The following is a 24,076-nucleotide window of genomic DNA, read 5'->3' on the forward strand; positions in this document are numbered from 1 at the left end:
AGACAGCCTTCCGATGTCCGTCCAGCCTCGCTTGCTGAACTGCCTGCCTCCTGGTAACCGCAGCTGTCTCCCGCCACTAACTCTGTCTCACGGCCTGAGAAGATGCTGTCGAGTACCAAGAACTTCTTCAGCACAAGGTGCATTGTGGTTCTGCCCCCCTGGTCCTTATATGAAGGTACATAGAGACAGTTGAAACCAAATAACCGTGAACAGTAAGACAGATTGCTTTACCAACTCCCCTCCTGTCAGTATTCAGAGTGCCTCCCTTTCCTTCGTGAAACTGTCTGTCCTCTGTGTTCCTTTATAGTGTGGGTTTTAATTGTAGTGTGCTAGAACTGTCTGTTGTAGTAATAATGAAGTAGATGTTTTTATACAACCTTGACTGGACAGTCCCTTTTATCATTGGGTAATAATTGTATTTTCGCTGTGTTGCAACTAACCAACGATCCACAACCTTGCAGAGATAAGCCTGCCGTTCCGGCCACTTTACCAAAATTGGACAAGGAGGTCTTATAATTTACTTGTATTCCAATCTGTTCGGATCCCTTCTTGTGTACTAGAGGTGTGGGGTTGATTGATGGTTTAGAAACCGATATTCATCCCTAGACCACTGGTGCCCCGGAAGTTGATTCGTCACAGACTGGCAGCGGTGACATTTAAATGCTTGAATACATTCAGCAGCAGATTTTGCTTGGTGAGGGGGGCTCATCTCAGTGCTATTTTGCCTCACTAAATGTATTGGGTGTCATTACGACCCTGACGTTAAGGGTTTAACGGCGGCGTAAAAGGTGTCGGTGCCGTTAAACCCTTAACGCCTGATTACGAGGTCCCTTTGCGGGACCCGACCTTAACGGCTGGTCTAGACCAGCGGTTAAAGTAGGGACCCGCAAAGTGACCTTGGTGATAATGTGGTACCGTACTTAGAGCCTTCCCCAGTCCCATTGAGCCCTATGGGGCGAAAATGGGAATGGGGAAGGGCCATGGTTCAATGGGGAATTACCGCCCCGCCAACCTTGGAATGGGGTGGTAATTCCCCATTGAACCATGGCGGACCCGTTACAACACCGGCACCAACCATGGTGCTAATAGCGCCATGGTTTAGCGCCGGTGTTGTAATGAGGGCCATTGTATCGAGCCAAGGGCCCTCATTAGGACCCTGGCGCTAAGTGTTTAACGGCGCCGTAAAAGGCTGCGGCGCCATTAAACACTTAGCGCCTTACTACGAGGTCCCTTTGCGGGACCCGACCATAACGGCTGGTCTAGAACAGCCGTTAAAGTAGGAACCCGCAAAGGGACCTTGGTGCTAAGTACGGTACTGCAATTTGCGGTACCGTACTTTGCGCCTTCCCCATTCCCATAGAGCCCTATGGGGCAAAAATGGGAATGGGGAATGGCCATGGTTCAATGGGGAATTACCACCCCGCCAACCTTGGAATGGGGTGGTAATTCCCCATTGAACCATGGTGGACCCGTTACAACACCGGCACCAACCATGGTGCTAATAGCGCCATGGTTTAGCGCCGGTGTTGTAATGAGGGCCAAGGTTTAATAAGGCCGGCTCCAAAATGGTGCACCAAACAGTTTCCATTTATGTCACTCACCAATGTCTCTCTAGTTAAATGCAGCCCACTGCTCTCACTACTCCAAACCAAGTTGTTCATTTGATCACTGAGTACATAAAGTTGCTTGAAGCAAGAAATGGTTAAATCGACCACCTGACGCAGAAACGCGAAATACAAAACACACTTCTGCACTCCGCGCATGGTGTATTTCAAGGATTAGCTCATCCTCGCAGGGAGCTGGGCTTAATAAAGGCATGCAACGTCAATGATCTGACGGGGCTGAAGACCCCCTCGCTCCGAAATGTTAACTGAGGGGCGGGGCTTCCGTGCCCTTTAACAGTTCAAAGTATCAGGAACATGCTTCTGTGCGCATTTTGTTTCTTCCGAGGCAAATCTGCTCTGGTCGGATGATCAAACGCTGCCCGTTTCCCAGAGTCACAGCCCCCCTGAGACACACAGGCTGCATCTCTGATGAACTCGACAACTCGTTTCTTTTGTCATCAGCAGCATAGCCTGTCTTATGTATGATGGTGAATTTCCAACTGGAAGACCACCAGTCACCTTGCAAATCTGTGACAGTTAAAGCGAGCAGCACAATTAAGCACCCTTTGAAAATGTGTTCATACCCATAACTCCTAATAGCTTGATTTGCTAAAAAAGTGAAGTTTGCTTTGATGTCCTTAGTTGAATGTTCTTAAACCATACATAACAATACGCTGGGGTTTGTGACGAATCTCCAAACCCAAGTGAGTTTTCAACTTATTTTATTGTGTGTCTTAAAGAGCTGGAAATAAAGTGGGTAAATAGATATTTTGCCTTTTGCATCTTAGTTTTGCATTCAGGATGTGGGAAATAAAGGTATACTGATATTATTTTCGCCCAACATGCTGCTATAAGGATTTACATGTTGTTGTGATGCTTTACTATGCAATTTGTGTATTTTGCAAGTAAATTCTATAGGATAGTATTTTTGTAGGTCTTGACACCCAAGCTTAAATATTTGTTCCAAGTAAAGCATGGAAGAAGGGGGCCGTGGCCAAATTGAAAGAGTGGATTAAAATCCCTGCTTCGCTGTTTAAGTGTGTGATCTTGGGCAAATAATGTAATCTCACCCTGACTTCAACTGAAAAAATTGGAGTGCTTATAAGTGATTATGTTTACACCTTTACAATAGGGCAGTTATAATAAGTGTAGGGACACATTGGTGTACCCTGGTGCTCCTCTGCTAGGGGCACCAATACTGCCACATAAAATTGCAGTATTGCTGCACTGGCCCTCCGCCAGTCTCGTAACACTTGATTTGACAGGCAGACGTCTCACCAGCCAGTCAGTGCACCAGAGATTCTAGCATAGCGGACTAACTGTGGTTGAACCAACATTATATTTTCTCCCCTATTCCTCCCGCCACTGAATTTGCTTGGACCGTCCGGAGTAAGGCCCACAATCTGCAATGTCCTGTGATATTGAATCTTTCATTGCACACCATCTGCCACTTTCACACTTTCTAGGACCTTCAGGATATGCAAGAAGTGGGTGTTTCAGACTTAAAGGAGAGTGGTAACAGATTGTAACATTGAAGCTGCACTAGAATAGTTCAGTATTATTAGTAAAGATGTTAGATGCCCCTACAAAAGTAAGTTTGCCACTCCTCCACCATCCCTGAAGTTAGCGCCTCTCCCAACATTTGAAGAGTTAGCCCTGCCTAAACTTTAGCCTAGGTGCATCCCTGGATGTGCGCACTTGCATTTTGTTAGGCAGAGAGGTCAGGGAAGCCTTTCCCTGAAACTGTCGGAGTTAAAGTTTTACTGTGTTTTTTCAGAAAAATGTACTTGAACAAACGCAGTAAAACTTTAAAGCTGCTACTTTCAATAAAGACTTCCATTGCCTCTTTGCATATTGCGCTTTAAAATATACTATTTGATAGTTGGTCCCCACACCAGACCATGAGGGGCAGGGGGGTAGAACGGTGGTGGCAGAGCTTCCAAGTTTGCGCTGCCTATTTTCCAAAGTAGCCCCTCACTCCCCGAAATGTAGGTTTTGTTGCACCCCTGGGTAAATGGAACCTGCTGTCAGATGCTGCTGGGCAATCACCGAATCCGTTGTTTCACTGACAAAAGACGCTGCTGCACAATTGTAAGTAGTCTACAACAACTTAAGTGTCTTTGTAGGTAAATTATTTAGGCTGCACTGCTAATTAAGTGAATGGAGTCCATTTGGAGCCCAGGTTTAGTGAAATGTTTTGGTCTCACAGGTGAAAAAAACATGTCTAGGTTTTAATAGCCTCATGAATGCTTCACACTGTGGTGCTGGGAGTGAAGTGAATAATTAAGTGAACAATGGTCTGGCTCCCTGAATCTGCATGCTCTCAATTGAAATTAGAATCAGTCCAGTTGTATTGTCCAACTGTGATTCAAGACATCTGCTGAAAGGAAAGAGTGAGACCTTTGCCTACATTTCACAAAAACCTGGAGATTTATGTCATTCAAGGCTATGCCCACCCACCACACCCATCCCCACACACACAACTGCCCGCATGTGTAAAACAACCAAAAATCCCTATGCTGTTGATTGGGCAGAAATGGGCAGGATTTCTGCTCCATTCGGGTGTGCCACCCACACCGGCATGTGAGCGGTCTGTTTGTAGGCAATCACATGGAGGCATGGCCAGAGTTCACAGGACTGCCGGAAATTCCAGACACCCCATGCTCTTCCCCAGAGACCAGGAGAAGAGACTCACTACGCGGAGACTCGGCAGGTCTGGACTTGAGCCGAGTGTCGAGGGCTCCAGGCTGGGTTTCCGCTTTCCAGATAGGCATCCGCCATCTGATTTCTGCTGTTCAATCGCAAATCTGTTGATCTGCTGTATGCCAGGAACAGAGTGCTTGCAGAGGAGATATAAAGTCAGCTCACTGCTATTCAGGGGGTCTCAGTGACGCTCTGATAAAGCCTTAGCCTGTGATAGGTTTTCTGAGACAGCAGTGAATGCGCCCTGGCCCACTTTATCAGAGTAATTGTCCATAGGTCAAAGCACTTCTCCTACCTCTCAACCTTTTAATTCCCCAGGGCAGGTAAGCGCCCACTGAAATGGATGGAAGGCTTGGCAGGTGAATGAGAGGTATGCCTTCTTTGTACAACCTTATTATCACAGCCTGTCCTTGTCACAGTCCTCCTCCTTCACCACAGACCTCCTTTATAGCTAGCAGAAACTTGTGTAACGATTGAAGGGTAAACTGGAGACAGGAGGTAGGCTAGGCAAGATTCTTTATTCTTAGGCTTCAGGATCAGGTACCATCAGGTACATAAATTACAGGAAATATGAAGGAAGTTCAGGAATGGAGCCCACTGGCTACACCATGATATGATATTATAGGTTATTTATAACGCGCTTAATACCCAGAGGTTTCTAAGCACGGACCCAGCGATCGAACCTGTGTTGCTCCGTGTCGTCTTGCTTCCAAGGAAAGCACGTTGCCCCTGAGCTGTCCTCCCGAGACAAATGGTCATGGTAACTGCCTCGGGTGGAACACTCAGGATCTCAAGCATACCCACAAATTCCATCACTCATACAAACATTCCACTGATGACCTCACACCACTGCTTTAAGTGGGGGAAGAAATTGAGGGGAGGGCCCTCATTCAGGGCGTGGCTTGCATGATGGGCATGGTCTAAGACTTGATGGGGGCTTGGCCACTAAGTGCATATCAACACAGTCTGGTACAAACTAAATAGATAAATCACCCACACACAATGCATAAATAAACAAGCCAGGTCCAATCTGCAGCGTACAGCCTCCAGGTGACCTGGGGACGGGATGGTTCTGCCCACAGGCATCAAAGGGACTGTAACTTCCTCTCCTGACCCCTCGTAAGGGGTCAGGAGAGGAAGTTACAGTTTGGAGATGCCGCAGTGTTTCTTGCAGGCAGCTGTGACTGATTGAAGTGCAGCCAGCCACAGCGTCGCAAGCGCTGTGACTGGCACTTCTGCAAGTCACAGCTGCCTGTTTCAATCATGGTGGCGGGTTCATCTCCCATCATGGCTGTGGCGCGATAATGACCTGCTGGAGTGTGGTGGGACCGGGGATCCCGGCAGGGCCTTGGCTCTCTTACTTTTTGGAGACTGCCGGTGCTCGGCCCCGGCACACTTAAAACACTGCCTCACACGTACAGACACCGGGCCTCATTACGACCCAGGCGGTAAGGGGTTTACGGCAGCGTAAACAGCGCCGACCCTTACCGCCTGATTACGAGGTCCCTTAGCGCCATGGAGGTTTTAACACCCAGGTGTTAAAATCCATGGCGCTAAGGGACCATGGAGTTAATTACGCCACCGTAATTTACGGTGGCGTAATTAACGCCTTCCCCACTCCCATTATGCCCTATGGGGCAAAAATGGGAATGGGGAAGGGTAAATGGGGATTGGGGAATTACCGCCCCGCCAAGGTCGGAATGGGGCGGTAAGTCCGCCAACCACCATGGCGGAATTGCAACCTTAGCGGCATGGACCATGGTGCTAATAGCACCATGGTTCTCCACCAAGGTTGTAATGAGGGCCACCATGAGGGACAGGGACACAATAGGAACAAGAGGGAAGGACAGGTCCTAACAAGGGGAAGGCAGATCAATACCAGATCCTAACAACTTGGACCTGAGACCAGTAACATGGATTCATCTTCCAGTGCCAGAAGATGCACGTGTGTTCCATAGGAGGGTCATTAATATATTGTAGAGCGCTTTCAAAAAGGAGAGCCGATGACAGTCCTCTCTTCCAAATGATGGCAGTTAAAGATGAAGTGTACAAACTACTGCGCATGCGCAGATAGGCAGTGTCTGTGGGAGAAGCGCATGGGTTGATCTCTCGCAATGCGCCTGCGTAGACTATCTCCGCTCGCCGTAACTCTTACACTGCGCCTGCGCATCTTCGCACTCCGTATCTCTTGCACTGCGCCTGCGCATTTCCCGACACCCCTATCTCTTACACTGCGCCTGCGCAGGTTATCGGCGCCCGCGATATTGCTCACACTGGGCATGCGCAAACTTCGGGGAGTGAGCTTGCGCCGTGATGTTTTATATGACGCATGCGTACAGGAAGGAGCGCGTCGAGCGCGGGTCTGGGCGGGGTGTAACACTGCGCATGCGCGGAGAAGTAGTATCTGTGTTTAGATCATGAGCCGGAGATTTTTGTCCCACAAGTGGAATCCTTCGCTTTACTCACGAGGTTATTAATCCCCAAGGCCGCATCCAGGGAAGAGCACGCAGAGAGATCCTGAAGTGGGGCGGTGGAGGCTGCGCTGCTCACCCAGGGAAGAGCTGCACTGTTCCAGACCCCAACCCACTCCTGCCAGACCCCCACACGCAGAGCTCTGCACAATGTTCCGGCAGGCCCCTGAGGAGGTGAGTGAGGGCCCCTGAGGAAGTGAGTGAGGGCCCCTGAGGAGGTGAGTGAGGGCCCCTGAGGAGGTGAGTGAGGGCCCCTGAGGAAGTGAGTGAGGGCCCCTGAGGAAGTGAGTGAGGGCCCCTGAGGAGGTGAGTGAGGGCCCCTGAGGAGGTGAGTGGGGGCCCCTGAGGAGGTGAGTGAGGGCCCCTGAGGAGGTGAGTGTGGCCCCTGAGGTGAGTGAGGGCCTCTGAGGAGGTGAGGGCCCCTGAGGAGGTGAGTGGGGGCCCCTGAGGAGGTGAGTGAGGGCCCCTGAGGAGGTGAGTGAGGGCCTCTGAGGAGGTGAGTGGGGGCCCCTGAGGAGGTGAGTGAGGGCCCCTGAGGAGGTGAGTGAGGGCCCCTGAGGAGGTGAGTGTGGGCCCCTGAGGAGGTGAGTGGGGGCCCCTGAGGAAGTGAGTGAGGGCCCCTGAGGAAGTGAGTGAGGGCCTCTGAGGAGGTGAGTGAGGGCCCCTGAGGAGGTGAGTGGGGGCCCCTGAGGAGGTGAGTGGGGGCCCCTGAGGAGGTGAGTGAGGGCCTCTGAGGAGGTGAGTGAGGGCCCCTGAGGAGGTGAGTGGGGGCCCCTGAGGAGGTGAGTGGGGGCCCCTGAGGAGGTGAGTGAGGGCCCCTGAAGAGGTGAGTGAGGGCCCCTGAGGAGGTGAGTGAGGGCCTCTGAGGAGGTGAGGGCCCCTGAGGAGGTGAGTGGGGGCCCCTGAGGAGGTGAGTGAAGGCCCCTGAGGAGGTGAGTGTGGGCCCCTGAGGAGGTGAGTGTGGGCCCCTGAGGAGGTGAGTGTGGGCCCCTGAGGAAGTGAGTGAGGGCCCCTGAGGAAGTGAGTGAGGGCCCCTGAGGAGGTGAGTGAGGGCCTCTGAGGAGGTGAGGGCCCCTGAGGAGGTGAGTGGGGGCCCCTGAGGAGGTGAGTGAGGGCCCCTGAGGAGGTGAGTGGTGGCCCCTGAGGAGGTGAGTGGTGGCCCCTGAGGAGGTGAGTGGTGGCCTCTGAGGAGGTGAGTGTGGCCCCTGAGGAGGTGAGTGAGGGCCTCTGAGGAGGTGAGTGAGGGCCCCTGAGGAGGTGAGTGGGGGCCCCTGAGGAGGTGAGTGAGGGCCCCTGAGGAGGTGAGTGAGGGCCTCTGAGGAGGTGAGGGCCCCTGAGGAGGTGAGTGGGGGCCCCTGAGGAGGTGAGTGAGGGCCCCTGAGGAGGTGAGTGTGGCCCCTGAGGAGGTGAGTGTGGCCCCTGAGGAGGTGAGTGAGGGCCTCTGAGGAGGTGAGTGAGGGCCCCTGAGGAGGTGAGTGAGGTCCCCTGAGGAGGTGAGTGAGGTCCCCTGAGGAGGTGAGTGTGGCCCCCTGAGGAGGTGAGTGTGGCCCCCTGAGGAGGTGAGTGGGGGCCCCCTGAGGAGGTGAGTGGGGGCCCCTGAGGAGGTGAGTGGGGGCCCCTGAGGAGGTGAGTGGGGGCCCCTGAGGAGGTGAGTGAGGGCCTCTGAGGAGGTGAGTGAGGGCCTCTGAGGAGGTGAGTGAGGGCCCCTGAGGAGGTGAGTGTGGGCCCCTGAGGAGGTGTGCGAGGCCAAGGAGGAGGTGAATTAGTCCCCCGAGGAGATGAGAGAGGGCTCTAAGGACATGATGGAGGCCCCCAGAGGAGGTGCATGAAGCCCCTGTGAGGTGAATGAAGCCCTGGGGCATGTGAATGAGGCCCCTGAGGGGGCGAGTGTGAGGCCCCTGAAGAGGTGAGTGTGAGGCCCCTGAAGAGGTGACTGCCCCCCCCCCCCCCCCCCGAGGAGGTGAATGAGCCTCCTGAGGTGAATTAGGCCCCTGAGGAGATGAGTGAGAGCTCTAAGGACATGATTGAGGCCCCCGGAGGCGGTGAGTGTGGCCCCTGAGGCGGTGAGTGTGGCCCCTGAGGCGGGGAGTGTGGCCCCTGGGGAGGTGAATGAGGGCTCTAAGGACATGATTGAGGCCTCCGGAGGAGGTGCATGAGGCCCCCATGGAGATGAAGGAAGCCCCGGGCATGTGAGTGAGCCCCAGGAGGAGGTGAGTGTGGCCCCGGAGGAGGTGAATGAGGCCCCTGAGGAGATGAGTGAGGGCTCTAAGGATATGATTGAGGCCCTTGAGGAGGTGTGTGATGCCCCCGGAGGAGGTGCATGAGGCCCGGGTGAAGGTGAATGAAGCCCCAGAGGAGGTGTGCGAGGCCCTGGAGGAGGTGTGTGAGCTCCTGAGGTGAATGAGGCCCCGGACCAGGTGTGTGAGGACCCTGAGGAGATGAGTGAGGGCCTGAAGTATATGATTGAGGCCCTTGAGGAGGCATGTGGGGCTTTTAGGAAGTGAATGAGGTCCCCTCCTGCCCGGATGAGGTGAATGAGACCCCTGGTGAAGGTGAGGCCCCTGAGGTGGTGAGTGAGGCTCATGAGAATGTGCGTGAGGCCCCACAGAGGAGGTGAATGAGGCCCCTGAGTAGATGTGTGAGGGCTCTAAGGACATGATTGAGGCCCTGAGGAGGCGTGTGAGGTCCTTGAGGAGGTGTATGAGGTCTCCGAGGAGGTGCGTGATGCTCTGAGGAGAGCTGAGGCATACTTGCCAACATTTGAAAATCAAAAACCCTGAGATGTATGTCCCGCTCATAGCCGCACAAGACCACCCAATTGCACAATGGTCCGCCCACATGTCAAAAAGTAAACTAAGTTGTTATAGCTGCCATTAGTTTGCAGTTTGTACTGTACAGTGGAATGCAATAAATGTGATTTTTATTTTAATTTTTTTAATTCTTTTTTATTTATTAGAAAACCTATTTCTATTATAATCCAAGTACCACAGGGCTGCCTCCCCTAAAGAAAGGTATTTGCCTATGTTGAACTAAATTAATTCCTCCAGTTCCTTAAACTAAGCCTAGGGGTGGGTCTTCTCCCCAGTGGGTCGCAAGAAGCTCAGATTTCAGCAGTGTGTAATGCAGGGTTTGGGAAACCTAAAATCCTAAGGAAGATACTGCCTCTTCTGCCCACGGATAGCCGTACCATGCTGGTTACATCAACGATAATGGGGTGGCTGGACTATTGCAACGGGAGCTACCTTTGGCAACCCACATATCCGATGCAACGTATGCAGGTACTTCAGAATTCTGCAGCAAGGTTGGTACTAAACACACCACATCTGACTCCTTCTACTGCCCCCCTGCGGTGCCTGCACTTTCTCCCAGTGGCGGAACGGATAAAGTTTAAGATACTTTGTGTCACTCACCGAGTCCTGTATAATGTAGGGTCAGAGTATTTGAAAGGCAAGATAGAGCGCTATCATTTAACAAGGCAGCTGCGCTCCCCTACTAGATATCAGCAGGCGCTTTTGGCAGCCCTACTTTCTTGGTCTTGGCCCCTACACTGTGGAATCTACTCCCTCTGGCTCTGAGTTACAGAGGAGCACCTCTCCTTCCGAAGGGCACTTAAGTCCTTTTTGTTTTAATCTATCAGCGTGCATTCTTATTGAGGTGTTTTTTTTTTTTTCCTCCGTACTGCCAAACGGCAGCACCTAGACGCCTTCGGGCCGTAGTTGCGCTTTATACGTTTTTAATAAATAAATAAATATTGATTGATTGTGCTATGTGTACAAACCAGCACCAAAGTAAACTGTGTCTGTGCCCTCAAAAAACGCATTTACCATTTTTACAGTGCTACACACCGTTCCGTTCGAAGATGGCCTTCCGATTCTTGGACATTTATACATTGCTTTGAGTAATTATGTTGAGTGCTTTATAACGGGAAACAAATCTATGCGCTACCCAACACCAATTTACAATGTTTGTGTTTCTTCTATGTTGGAAGAAAGGTTATTTCTTGGATGTTTCTGTATATTTGATGGCACATGTATGTTCAATTTAATCAGAACACAGCAGGGATCGGCTATATATGTACATGTATCGCTGCGGCCAACATTTAGATGCATGGCCACAATTCTTGAGGCTGAGAGTCCCCTCTTTTAGTATTTTCACTTTCTTTTTATGTATAGTGATTTTATTTATGTAATGGTTGCTTGTGTCACGTGCATATGGGCGATTGGTCACTTCAGAACGTGAGCACAGTCTTTATACACTGATGGGGAATTTTGGAATGTCATACTCTTTTAGAAGGCACAACCATTACGTCCCAAATGTGTAATCGTAAGAATAGTGGTAGACTTGTTACTACTAGTTAGTAGAATTTTCTAAGTTTAACTTTGCTCATATTTGTTGCATACTCCTGTAACATCATTAGTATAAAACATATTTTTTTAACCTACGACAGCACCTGTCATTTTATCTCCAATCAATGTGCTCGCCCACCCTAATGTTTCATTTAATTGTTGAATATGTCGGAGAAGGGGATCAGTTTGAAAAGTCATCTTTTTCCATTAGTTTTATTTCCAGTTTGTGGATAACTGGAAGTATAAATGGTATCCTTGAGAGTTGCATATTTGGCACTTCTACACTTCCTTCCTAGAAACCCATAAGTTCATCATCATTAACCTGGTCGCCTCATTCGTCTCCTTACTAATGAAGTTGGATGAAATTAGGACCCACTGTGTATGAAATTAGGACCCACTGTGTGGCCTACGTAGGCAATCTAGTTTTACTATGGCTCGCAATAGCTATTCCAGTGATGCTGCACCGGTGGAATTTAGGGATCAGGATTTGTTTGGTTACATATACCCTCTAAATTATTTTATGGCCTGTTACACTCTGAAAGGGATGCCCTATTACCTAGGGCTCCCCCCACAGCCTTCAAAACCCTCTGTTATCGAGAGAGGGATTTAAGGAGACTAGAAGAATGGGAGTAAGTTGAAAAACTGAACATTGTAGATCGATACCACTCTAATGGGGGCAGATGGTTTAAACAGTCCGGTGTGTGATGCTGACTGGTCCTGGGTTCCAGACATTTTAGGGACAGACAAAACCACAAGATGTGTAAGATTGTGCTCATGGTATTCAAGTATTCATAGAGTCTCCTGGAATACAGTAGGTTTTAAGCATTTTTTTTTAGGGCTGTTTGGGTTGATTTCAACCTGATGAAATCTGACATTGTTAACCTCGAGGAGGTCTGGATGAAGGATGCACCCTTTTTCAGGGATTGAAATGGAGATTGGATAAGCATGAACTAAAAGTAGCCTGTGGCTATCCAGCATTATCAAGTGGCCAGGAGCCACTGGGGAACGAGGAGATAGTACAGTGTTCCTCAAATCTAATATCCACATAAGATGGAAACATAGTATTTAGTCCATTATTAATGACCCCTTATGCTTTATATGTTGTGTGTATGTGTCCTAATTTGCATTTATAAATTGCTGCAAAACCAGAGTTAAATTCACATGTGTTTGTTTGACATTAGTTGGTTGGCCTGGGAGCCAAAAGTAGCTTCTGGTAGAGTATTGTAACCAGGCTCTTCCAGGTAAGAAGCTGGAACTAAATGGCTCCTGGCTTTCCTCAATTCTGAGCCCTGCTTCTTGGATGGATTCTTGCCCTTTATACAACAAGCTAGACAAGGGGTCGGGGGAGGCCCTTTGGATTATAACTGACATCAAGAATGTTATTGGGGCTGATTGACATGTATGTGGCCCTTTAAAAAAAAAAAAGTTCTTTTTTGGAGGGGGTTCTCCTTATAATTAATATATGCACTCCTGTATGCAGACGATGCTGTGCTGATAGCAACTATGCCGTGGGGCCTTAAACCAAATGTGCATATTTTTCGGTGAAAATATAAAGAGCTCAATATGAGAGTGAATATCAAGAAAACAAAGACGCTGGTTTCCAAGCCCCGGTCTACAAAACATTGTAGTCTAATGATTAGTGTGGAGCGTAAAAGATGAGAACAGGTGGCATTTTTTTGACTATCTGGTAATCAGAGTCCATGAAAACTCACTCTGGACTGCCCATGCAGATAACGCCTGTGCCGCTTTGGGGAAATATGCCGGCACCCATAGAATGTTCCATTCAAAGCATGTCAGGAGGGCGCTTGCCCCAGCACTGTATTGCAAACAAGCGATTCCTGCATGTCTTTACGGTGCTGATCTCTGGGGCCATGGCTTATTAAAAAAAACTTTAACCGGCATGGAAAATAAATACCTGAAGCAAATCCTCCAGTTACCCACAGGCACCCGAATGCAGGCCGGGAGGTTAGCTCAGGGTTCACGGGTTTGTCTTGGAAGCAAGGCAATGCAGCGTAACACAGGTTAGAATCCTGGGCACACGCTTAGAAAGTGGTCCCCAGTATTAAGCACGTTATAAAAGAACAAGTTTAATTATAGTTGTTGCATCTAGAAACTGTGTGTACCCAATTGAAGATCAGATGCCGCTTTGCCCTGTACTCTGTTGAATAAGGATATGGAGTACAGAAGGTTTAGAACATTTTGTGACGCAGTACACATATACAAGACCTAGGAGGTAACCGCACCCGTTGGCTTGCACACGTGAGAAGGGTATTACATAGCCTCAATGAAGTAGCTTTATGGCTGGACCCAAAAATCGATTGTGAAGGGTGACAAATCCAGGTTAAAGGATAAAGCTATTTCTCTTTCCAGGATTAAAATGGAGGAGGCAGCTGTTTTGCTAAAATTGGGCCTGCATTTTCTAGCATACAAACTAGAATTGTCCATTAGGGTATAACATAAATAAAATTAAATTTTCTTTTCACCATCTTCCAAGACAAAAATTCCGTAATGTAAAAATAAAAACAGATAAAACAAGACAAACAAAGTTAACTGCGCATATTCAGTCACTGATTTGTTAAGTTGTTGAGAAATTTTCCCTTAGCTTTAGTGCTTTTAGAAAATTCACTACAGCCAATCTTATCGTAGTTATCTGCGTGTTGTAGATACGATACCAAAGATTTTCAATTGTAAGTGGTGTGTATGTTTCGAAGTGCTTTTTAAAGTAATCAATTCTCATGGGTAATAATGCCTGGCATTCTGCTATTAGATGAAATATAGTTTCTGCTTTATCTGATTTTGTACAAAATCTGCAGAAGTTCTCCGTTTTACTAATGACATTCCACTTGGCTAGATTATTTCTGGTGCGCCACCAGTTCATTCTGAACCTCAGAAATGCATTTCTTGGTTCCGCACCTGGAAATTTTAGCAGTTAGCTTTCAGTAGTTCGAACTTTTTTCATGGTGATTTTATGGAGGGTAGCATGCGCGGTCTTTTGACAATCCTCATATGTCTTTACCCAATCCCATATAATAATTTTTTCTTTCGCTCTTTCAGGATTCATAACTAATAGCTCTTCTGAAACCTCTGTTTTCGCCATAAAGTTTTTGACCTGTTGTCGCCACACGCTCACTGCTTTGTGCTCACTCGTTCTTGTATAACTAGACAAGATTTGGAATAAAGAATTATCTTGTTTTGCCATAATGCATTTCCTGTACAGGCTACATAATCTCCACATATACATACAGTTTAGAGAAGAGATACCCAATTCATATCTCAATAAACGCATCTGAGCAGCTTTTGGTATATGGAGGACCTTTTTCCAGAATTGGCCTTCCAATCTTTGCCAGACCATCTCGTCTCTCCAAGCCTTGGTTTCTGCACCATAAAGGACAATTGGGACAACCCTTTGACAATAAAAGGTGATTATAGGTTTCAAAGAAAAAGTGCAGAATCTATAATTAATGATAGATGCCTGAGAAATAGAGGTTCCAATTTTTATTTTTAGTTCATCAATATATGGTGTATCTACTCTGGAAGTGTTTACATTTATTCCTAGGTACTTATATTGAGTAAAATTTTCCAGTATTTTCGTTCCTAGAGATAACGAGACAAGATGCCCCGGCTTTTTTATTGGGTACAATCTTAAGAATTTTTGTTTTCGGGATGTTTATTACTAGCTCATTATCTTGTACATACTTCCCTAGTTGGTCCAGTAGATTTTGAAGCCCTTTAATAGTTTTTGCTAGTAGGACTAAGTCGTCCGCATAAAACATCCATGTATAAGATGTTTACCTAGGCGCGGGGCGTCTGCTGGAACTGAGCTGAATTCCTTCACCACATCGGAGATGAAATAATTAAAAAGAGTTGATGCCAGCAGACACCCCTGCTTCAGACCCCTGTATGTTTTGATTGATCTGGATAGTGTACCGTCCATTGACAGACGTACTTGAATAGATGTCCCCGTGTGAAATTGCATTATCCAATGTATCAAGTACTTTGGGCATGCATTTTTCTTTAATTTATCACACAAAAGGGTTCTCGACACAGAATCAAAAGCGGTCTCAAAATCTACAAAGGCCATGTAGAGAGGCTGATTTACTTGTAATTCATGTTGTTTTATGGCTTTCAGAGTCCGCAAGTTTACCGAGGTTCCTACACCCACAATAAAGCCCGTTTGGTAAGGATCATTCAAATTCACTTCTCTGGTCCATTTATTAAAGTCTCTCAATACCAGGCGGGCAAAGATTTTCCCGGGCGCATCAAGAAGTGCAATCGGTCTGTAATTTTTGGGATTCAATCTGTCTCCTTTTTTATAAATGGGGACAATAATAGATTTTTGCCACGATGCAGGAATTCTTTTGCTCATTATTACTTGATTGAATATCACTCCCAAAATAACAGCCCATGTCTCGGGATTTGCCCTCAGCATTGCATTAGAAAGACCATCTGGGCCGGGGGCTTTTGACTTGCTCAGTTTTTTTATATACATTTCTATGTCCAGATTATCATAACTGATGTCCTGTAGCCCATCATGCCTCTGCTCAGATAACTTATCAGCATAATGGGTTTCAGCAATCAGAGAGTTGTAATGTTGGATCCATATTTCTTCTGATACTGCATTTATTTGTCTTATAGATTGTTTGGGGCCATGCACAGTTTTAATTAAGCCCCATACTAAGGCAGAGTTCTTAGAGGAGATGGAATGAGCATCTTTTAGCATCATTTTAGCTTTCCGCTGTTTCATCCAGATCCTATCACTAGGGTTCTGTTGAGTGATTTGTCGAATTTCCCTCCTAAGCTCAGTTTTCCTACTGCGGATTTCTTCCTCATAGGAATGAGAACGGTGTTTCTGGGGCTTGTTACCCGTCCCGTACGATTTCTTAAATAGCTGAAGGGTGCTGACATAATCTCCGTGTATATATTGTAAGTCTGGCTTTAGAATATCTTTAGGATATGATATTGCCACAAGCAGTTCATTCAGGTTTTTAGACGTCCATTTAAACCTATGACCTTTAATAGACACTTCTAAATTGGTCATATATTTTGGGCTAGTTTTGGTAGCAATTTCACTCAATCTGGGCCATGTCATGTGAAGTAGACTATGATCGCTCTTAATCTGTTTTAATACTTCAAAGGAGGAGATGGTGGAAAAGAGTTCAGAGTTGGTATACACATAGTCAATGGTGGACGTTAATTTGCCCTGCTGCCATGTGGCTTTGGAAGGGATATCACCCTGCACTGCACCATTTACCATGACAAAACCTCTCTCATACATCAAATTTCTCCACTTTTCCTTAGTTTCTTTCTTTTTGCTCCCACTGTCATTCATGCAATCCATGTTCAAGTCTCCTGCAATAATTATAGATTTGATCAAGTGATCTTTATCGATTTTATCCATACACTTAATCAGATCTTTAAAAAATCGTTTTTCAGTAATATCTAGATGATTCCAATAAATATTGATACATGAAATAGCGTGGCTTTCATGTGCTTTCATGTGAGATGCGAACCAGCTGTATATAGCTATTAAAGGACGCCCATGGTTCTACAGTTAGTCCACTAGTGGATTTAACAGCAGTGAGTAGCCCAGCTTTCGGGTGACCTCTCGCGGATTTAATAGCTGGTTCAAGAATTATATGGTGATTTTCCCACACTGGGGGAGAGGTAAGCCATGTCTCTTGTAACAGGACTATGTCATATGTACCTAAAACAGATCTAGAGGAGTTTACAAGATGCAAATGTCCTCTTGTATTCCAGGATGCCAGCTGAAAAGATGTTTCATTTCTCTTATTAGGTAGCTAACATTTACTATATAATTTGTTCTGTGGATAAGTTGTTATAATTTTCATTTGGTTATCACCTGCTGTAGACTATTTGATCGTCAAGAGTTCAATAAATGTGCCGGCTAACTATACCTTGTTCTTTATATTGTTCGTATAAGCGCTAGCTTGTAATGAGGGATAAATGTTGGCAACATTTGAAGGAAGGGTACCACTTATGTTACTTTCAGCCGTGGGGTTGTCTAGCAAGAAACCTAGATTATATATTTCATTACATGCTTGTCAAATCGAATATTTTACAATTGCAGACGTCATCCAAATTTTAACTACGGAATTGTCATAATCTTTGGTAAATTCTATTTGTTCAAAGTCTTCAGACTTAATTTCCTGAAGTACTTGAACACTCCGCAAGATGTTTAATACGGAGGAACGATTTAGATCATATAGATCGAATTCACCACCGCGGCATTTCAAAATGAGACTTACATGAGTAGAGTCATTACACTTCTTCTGATTATTTCTGAAAGGTGTTCTATTTTCTTGCGGTTTATTCAACGACAATTGTTTTGTCTGCTCAGACCCTGCTTTATCTCCAAAGCTGACGTCGCTTTGGTAAGCCCTTGTCTCATAAATTCTTGGTGTATGTTCTCCCATCGGGTTATTATCATTTTCCTTCCTTCTTAACAACCCATTTTCGGAGTTGTGACAGTCTCTCGAGATAAATATACCCATTGACTTCATGATTTCTTCTCGTCTTTCTTCCAATGTTCTAAATGAGGTGTCTTATTTCATTTTCATCATTTGGTTCTTTTGCTTGAACTATTTGAGAAGGAGGAAAAGTCTTTAAAGGGTCTTCCACCTGCTCTTGTTTGGAAAACTCATTTACCAATTCATCAAGCGGTTTGTATCTCATGTCATTAACCACTACATTTTCGACTCCTTTAGGGACCAATTGTATAGGTGGTAAGTTAGTTTGCTTTTGCTAATAGCAATGTATTTTCTTACGATTTCTGCGCTTTTTTCTTGTATTCTTTTATCAGGTGTAGTTAGTGATTTAATAAATTGTTGCGAGTTCTTGTTCTTCTGTGTTTTAGTCAGTTTCTGATTTTTGTTTTTTTTAGGCTCAACTTGCGTATTTGACATTTTGTTTTTTTTTCCTTTTTTCATCACACTAAATATGTTATATGTTCCATTATCAGGGGGCAACGCAATAGGGGTTCCCTTAGCTTTCACAGTGGTTTCCGCTCCTGTTACACTTGCATCATTAACTTTTGTGTCTTGTTGCTCAATAATTTCTATTAGTCACATCATGATAGAGCTAGTCTTTTTTACATTCGTCAACATAGACCAACATGAAACAAATGTAAGCTCTATCTCACTAACTGGTGTGTTATTGATCATATCATCACTATCACACCGAAGGCTGATTTTTTTTCTTTATTCTCAGCCAAAGGGCTTACAATTGTTCTCTGCTGTACTCTCTCACTATCATTCACGTTAGTAATCACTTCTTTTACTATCGTGGACAACATGGTATGCATTTTGTGTGGATCAAAGCTCTTAAACAATACACTTTCTGTATGATGACACTTATCACTTTTCTTTTCCAACATTTCTTTAAGTAAACAGTTTTGGTCCAATAATCTAGCATCCAATGTTTCATACAATTTAGCTAAAGAGAACAAATCAGTGTTCATGGCTTGCAGAGTTAACTCCGTCGGAGCCAAAGCAGTAGCTGCTTGTGGTTGTTGTGATGCAGATTTACTACGTTCACAACGTTTAGGGGAATGTTGGGTAAAGGAGATGGAAAGGATAGAAGAATCGTTTGTACATTCTGGAAACATTACAGGAGGCTGGGACAAGTGATCTGCATTATCATCAGCACCAGAATGATTCTCTGGGAGCTCAATATTTAGGGGTTCTATCTCAGTTTGAGTTGTTTGTAAGGCTTCTTCATTGTCATTATTATAGTCAGTGACCATATCTCCAGTGGTCGCGATACTACACAATTGCACTAGCTCAGTATGAATCTGAATCTCAGTCACTATTTTATTGGTAGTTGGAAGGGCTAAATCGCCTAGCAGACTTTGTTCAGAAAAAGCTGCTAGCAATGAGTCAGACGGAGTACACAAGTCTATTGCTGCAGGAATTGCATGTGCTACCGTGTCATTACACAAGTCTATTGCTGCAGGAGTTACATGTTCTATTGTTATAGGACTCACCCTTTTCTCAAGAAGACCTTCCGTTGCGTTTGCACAGCTTGCTGCACTTTCTTTACCAATGACATCAGATAGCCCTGATGAGCTGTCAGCATAGAATTTCCTTATGTCGCTTGTGTGAGACAGGGAGCGACCTCTTATAGACCCACGACTTAACGGCCCATCTGCATTCCGCTTTGGGGTGGTATGAAAATCATAAGATTGGTCAATAAGGGGTTCAATGTTCGGCATATTAGTCCAAAGGGAGTATATTTTGACCATTTTCACACATATTGGTTCTCCCTCTCAATACCCTCTTTCCTTTGTCTATGAATCAGGGTGAAAGCAAGGGCCAGACACAGCTCACTGTTCGCAGTGAATAGTAAACAGTTTACTTTCGCTTACTTCCGGGTGCGCGCGTGGTGCGCTGTTCACTCGGATTAAGAAGCAGAGGGAGGGCGGGGACAAGTGAGTGTCACAACCGCTAGCTCCAATCACAGGGGAGTTGCAGGTCAGGCAAGATGTGTGCAGCCTGAAAAGACTTCCTCCTGTCGTCAGGCCGTGATAAGGGATTCAGCAGCACATGGGGTATCCTCAGCAAGCGCAGCGAAAATCACCGAAGTCCAAACAGGTCCAAACCGTAAACAGTTTACTTTCGCTTACTTCCGGATGCGCTTTTTATTGCTGCCTAAACCTCAACAGGTCAGAGTGCGTATACATATTATTGGTATTGAATTGTCACGTTATAATATTTGATGAAAAGGTTATAATAACCCCTGTCATAAATAAAAAAAAAAAGAAAATTGTCCTAAAACATCCAAAGTGACCAAGAACCTAGGCATCATGATAGACAACATACTCGAGCGATATCCTACACACGTCCCCAATATAAGATGGCTGCCGGGCCGAACCTGCGGGCTGTTGTACTGGTTGCCTAGCAACTGATCGGCCCACTTAACACATCGTACCTGACCGGAGGCGGAAGCCGGCCTTCCCTGACTAATACTACCCGCCTGTCTGTGCGACCCCAGTGTTGCCAGTTCCCTCATCAGGGCAGGAGCCCCCATCATCTCTGCCCAGCTGCCGGAGCAGCTGAACCGCCCGTACTGGAGCCGCATTGCCGCTGCAGGAGCAGCTGGACCCGTGAGCACCATCACACTCACGAGATCAGAGGCTGCTCGACTTCCGATGCTGCATGAGCAGCCCTTCATGTAAGCATTTGGTGCATATTCAGCTGCCTGAATGCCCTTGCACCCACTGCCCACGTGGAAGTGCCTTTAGCGAGATCCTACACACGTCCCCAATATAAGATGGGTGCCGGGCCGAACCTATGGGCTGTTGTACTGGTTGCCTAGCAACCGATCGGTCCACTTAACACATTGTACCCGACCGGAGGCGGAAGCCGGCCTTACCTAACAAAGGTCTTATTAACTAAGGCTCCCCGCCTGTTTGTGCCTGTCTTGACGCGTCACAACGTCACGTCGCTCATAACCTCTACCCAAAAACGACCTGGTAAACAATTGCTCTTACACTCTAGACTTCTACCTAAACTCCAAGTCTTCCAACGCTGATCATCCCACAAGAGTCACCATATACGATCACCCCAACAGGAACAATAACACCACGCACCTATTCTCGCTGCCACTGCAAGAATTCCTATCAGTATCATCTTAACACCTCACAGCCCACATAGTCTGTCATTTGTTTGGTCTGAAGTGAACCACTAAATGTCTTCACTGTTGCTCGTCTTTACCATTAATCATGCCAAGAACCTAGCAGTTACCCTTTGATACTGACCAATGCCTGACCAGACTACTGTGCCTTGTGATGATGACTACCGCGCACACCAATCTCAACATATGCTAGCCTTTGCAATGTACTAGCCTACTCTGTCCAAGAGTTTATTATTGAAATAGCCTATTCCGCCTTTGCAATGTACTAGCCTATTCTATCCAAGAGTTTATTTTTGAAATGGCCTATTCCGCCTTTGCAATGAACTAGCCTATTTTTATCCAACTGATCATTTTGAATTAGCCTAGTTTACCACTAGTGATGTACTAGCTTATCTTATCCCACAGATTGGGCCTCATTACGACCCTGGCGGAACGGGTTATTAAACGGCGCCATAAAAGGCTGCGGCGCCTTCAACCCGTTCCGCCACATTACGACGTCCCCTCGCGGGACACGTTAAGCACGCCTGGGAAAACCAGGCGTGCATACCGGGTCCCGCGAGGGGAAGAGGGAGCAAACAATGGGCCATCTTGTAATAGCCCGTTGTTTACTCCCTCTCCCATTCCCATTCAGCCCTATGGGGGCTGAAATGGGAATGGGGATTGTCCGTGTCCTCGAGTGAGGAATTACCGGGCCATCCGAACTCGGAATGGTCCGGTAAGTCCTCATTCCGAGGACACGGACACGGACACGGACACGGATGCGGTTTTGCCGGCAGCCTTGCCGCCAATAGCGGCATGGCTACCGGCATACCTCGTAATGAGGCCCATTATCTTTAAAATAGTCTATTCTGCCATCCCTACTATGTTGAACTAGATTATTCTGTTTAAAACACTACTTTGTGATAGCCCACTCACGACAGCTAGTAGCCCCATCATGATCAGCACTCTGCATTATTCCGCTGGTGCTCACCTTCTCAAATCTCAACATTAGTCGACCTCCTAGCCATATGATGGTGCCCTTCAGGGACCCCTTTCTCAGAGCTCGCCTAAGTTCTATCCCCGTCACTAATCCCATGATTATTCCCACCATCTTACTTCCAGCATTGAATCCAACCCACTGGGATTCCACAATCAAGCTTACGTTCTTTCTCCCTCCATAACGCTCCTTCACCTCTCGCAGAGCAAAATATGGCAGACCCGCCCGCCCTCTTATTGCCACTCAACTGCTTTACCCACGTATAAGCATACCCACCTATATAATAGATAGAAAATAGATCACAACAACAGACTAGGCACCAGACTCCCAATACATCGTAACCTGCCAGCTGAACATAACCCTAAGACCACCAGCAAACGCTGCACTAAATCCAAAAGCAAAAAACAAACATGCAAAAGATCCCACACCAACCGATAAAGAACTCGGTCGATAACGCTTCTAACCACGCCCAGAAGGGCACCCAGAAGCTACCTATAAAAGGAGCCCAACTAAATGCCAGGCCCCTCGTTGCCCATGCAACTGAGATCGCAGACATCATTCTGACCAACAACTTTGATTTTCTTGCTGTGACAGAAACCTGGCTGCATGACACAGCAGGCCCTTCCCTCACCTTAGCTGTCCCAGACAACTACTCCATCCTCACAGCCGATTGACCTAATGCTCGAGGAGGTGGAACCGCCATCATATTGAAATCGACATTAGACCTGCAATTGGCCACCCCGTCTCCTCTGGCATCCTGTGAACTCCACTCAGTTAAGCTCCAAACATCTCCCAAAAACACCATCACTATCCACCTTATATATAGGCCCCGCGGTCCTCCCGGATCCTTTGAAGAAGACATCACATCGCTAGCAGCTAACAACACGCAAAACATTATCCAAGGTGACTTCATCCTTGGTTATAATGACTCTGACACACCTACCACCTCACTAGCCACTGCACTGAACACGGCTTCACATAAGTAAGCATCCTACCCACCCATGAGAAGGGCAGGACAATTGACCGGGTAGCAGACCTCAATAGCAACATCACCCTCAAGGACTCCACACCACTTGTGTGGTCTGACCATCACCTCTTATCCCTAGAACTTAATGTTACCAACCCAGAGCTGATAAAGCCTCTAGTTGCACCACCTTGTCTCACTAGAAACAAATGTAATATTACAGCCGAGGCCATAGTACCCCTGGTCATCCCTACTCTCAATGCATTACCTGATACTAATGATATGATATGGCATTTGTAACGCGCCTATACATAAGTGTTTCAAGGCGCGACGAGGCAGGGAGGGGGGACACAGGGAAGACAGACAACGATCCTACTAGGCCAGGTGTCATTCAGATCGCTCAAGTGCATGGGTAGAGGGGAAAGGGAGAGGGGAAAGTGCAGTACAGGGGTAGTAGAATAACAAGATAAATAATAAGGGCCAGCTGGTGGCAAGTGCAAGGTAAGTGCAGACAAGTGCTGGGAAGGGGGGCTGTAGGGATACAGACAGTCCCGCAGTGGAGGGGTTGCCAGGGAGGCAGTGCAAGGGGAGAGTGGCTGGGCCATGGACCGGGATCGGTGAGAGTGGCCCAGTTGCAGATTCAGTGCAGTTTAAGTCAGGAATTTAGCAGGGGAGAGGGGGAGAGAAAGCAGAAGCAAAGAGGAAGGTTTTGAGGTGCTTCCGGAACCGGAGATGGTTCTCCTCAAGTTTCAGGGAGGCCCCTGCCGCGGAGAGAGATCTACCCCCAACTCGTTGCTTGGAGAAGCGGCTGACCCTGAGGGAGTTGGAGGCGGAAGAGCTCGGGAAAGAAGATATTTAGGAAGAGAGAGTTGAAGGTATTTGACCATAATCTACTGGTTGATGCTTACAATGATTCCATGACTAAAGGTACTGATACCCCATTGCCCCACTTAAACTACGCGAAGGTAAATCCAGAGCACATCTGAACTCCTGGGTTACTCTTGAACTTAAACTACTTTGCGCAGAAAAAAGAAAATTCAAAACACTCTGGAAACTGTCTCCTTCCCCAGAAAATAAAACTAACCTTATCAATACTACCGCCACATACAAAAGCGAGATCATCCGAACCAAAAAAGAAACCTATAACGTCCGAATCAATCAAGCAGGATCTAACGCAAAGGTACTATTCACTATCCTTAGGGGGGTTAGGGTTTTCTAACTCACTATCGATACCAGCACTAAGGATAAACCTTGGTGCACCAGTACCCAAAATGCACTTTCCAACTAAATCTCGGGGCTCCAGACTAAAATAGCTGACCAACGACACAAACTGTCCTCAGCCAATCCAATTAGTCCAACTC

General features: G+C 46.8%; 1 protein-coding gene across 2 annotated transcripts in view; it reads left to right on the forward strand.

Moving 5' to 3' along the window:
• The first annotated feature begins 6,731 nt into the window (after window positions 1-6,731).
• Window positions 6,732-24,076, forward strand: part of LOC138566146 (zinc finger protein 485-like) — a 435,444-nt gene continuing 418,099 nt past the window's right edge. For both annotated transcript variants that reach the window (XM_069643160.1, XM_069643159.1), the window contains exon 1: window positions 6,732-6,952. In XM_069643160.1, coding sequence (XP_069499261.1) covers window positions 6,929-6,952 — 24 coding nt within the window. In that variant the 5' untranslated portion in view covers window positions 6,732-6,928. The remainder of the gene's footprint in view (window positions 6,953-24,076) is intronic.

Source organism: Ambystoma mexicanum, chromosome 2p (assembly GCF_040938575.1).
Source record: "Ambystoma mexicanum isolate Mex_15411 chromosome 2p, UKY_AmexF1_1, whole genome shotgun sequence".
Taxonomy (NCBI): Eukaryota; Metazoa; Chordata; class Amphibia; order Caudata; family Ambystomatidae; genus Ambystoma; species Ambystoma mexicanum.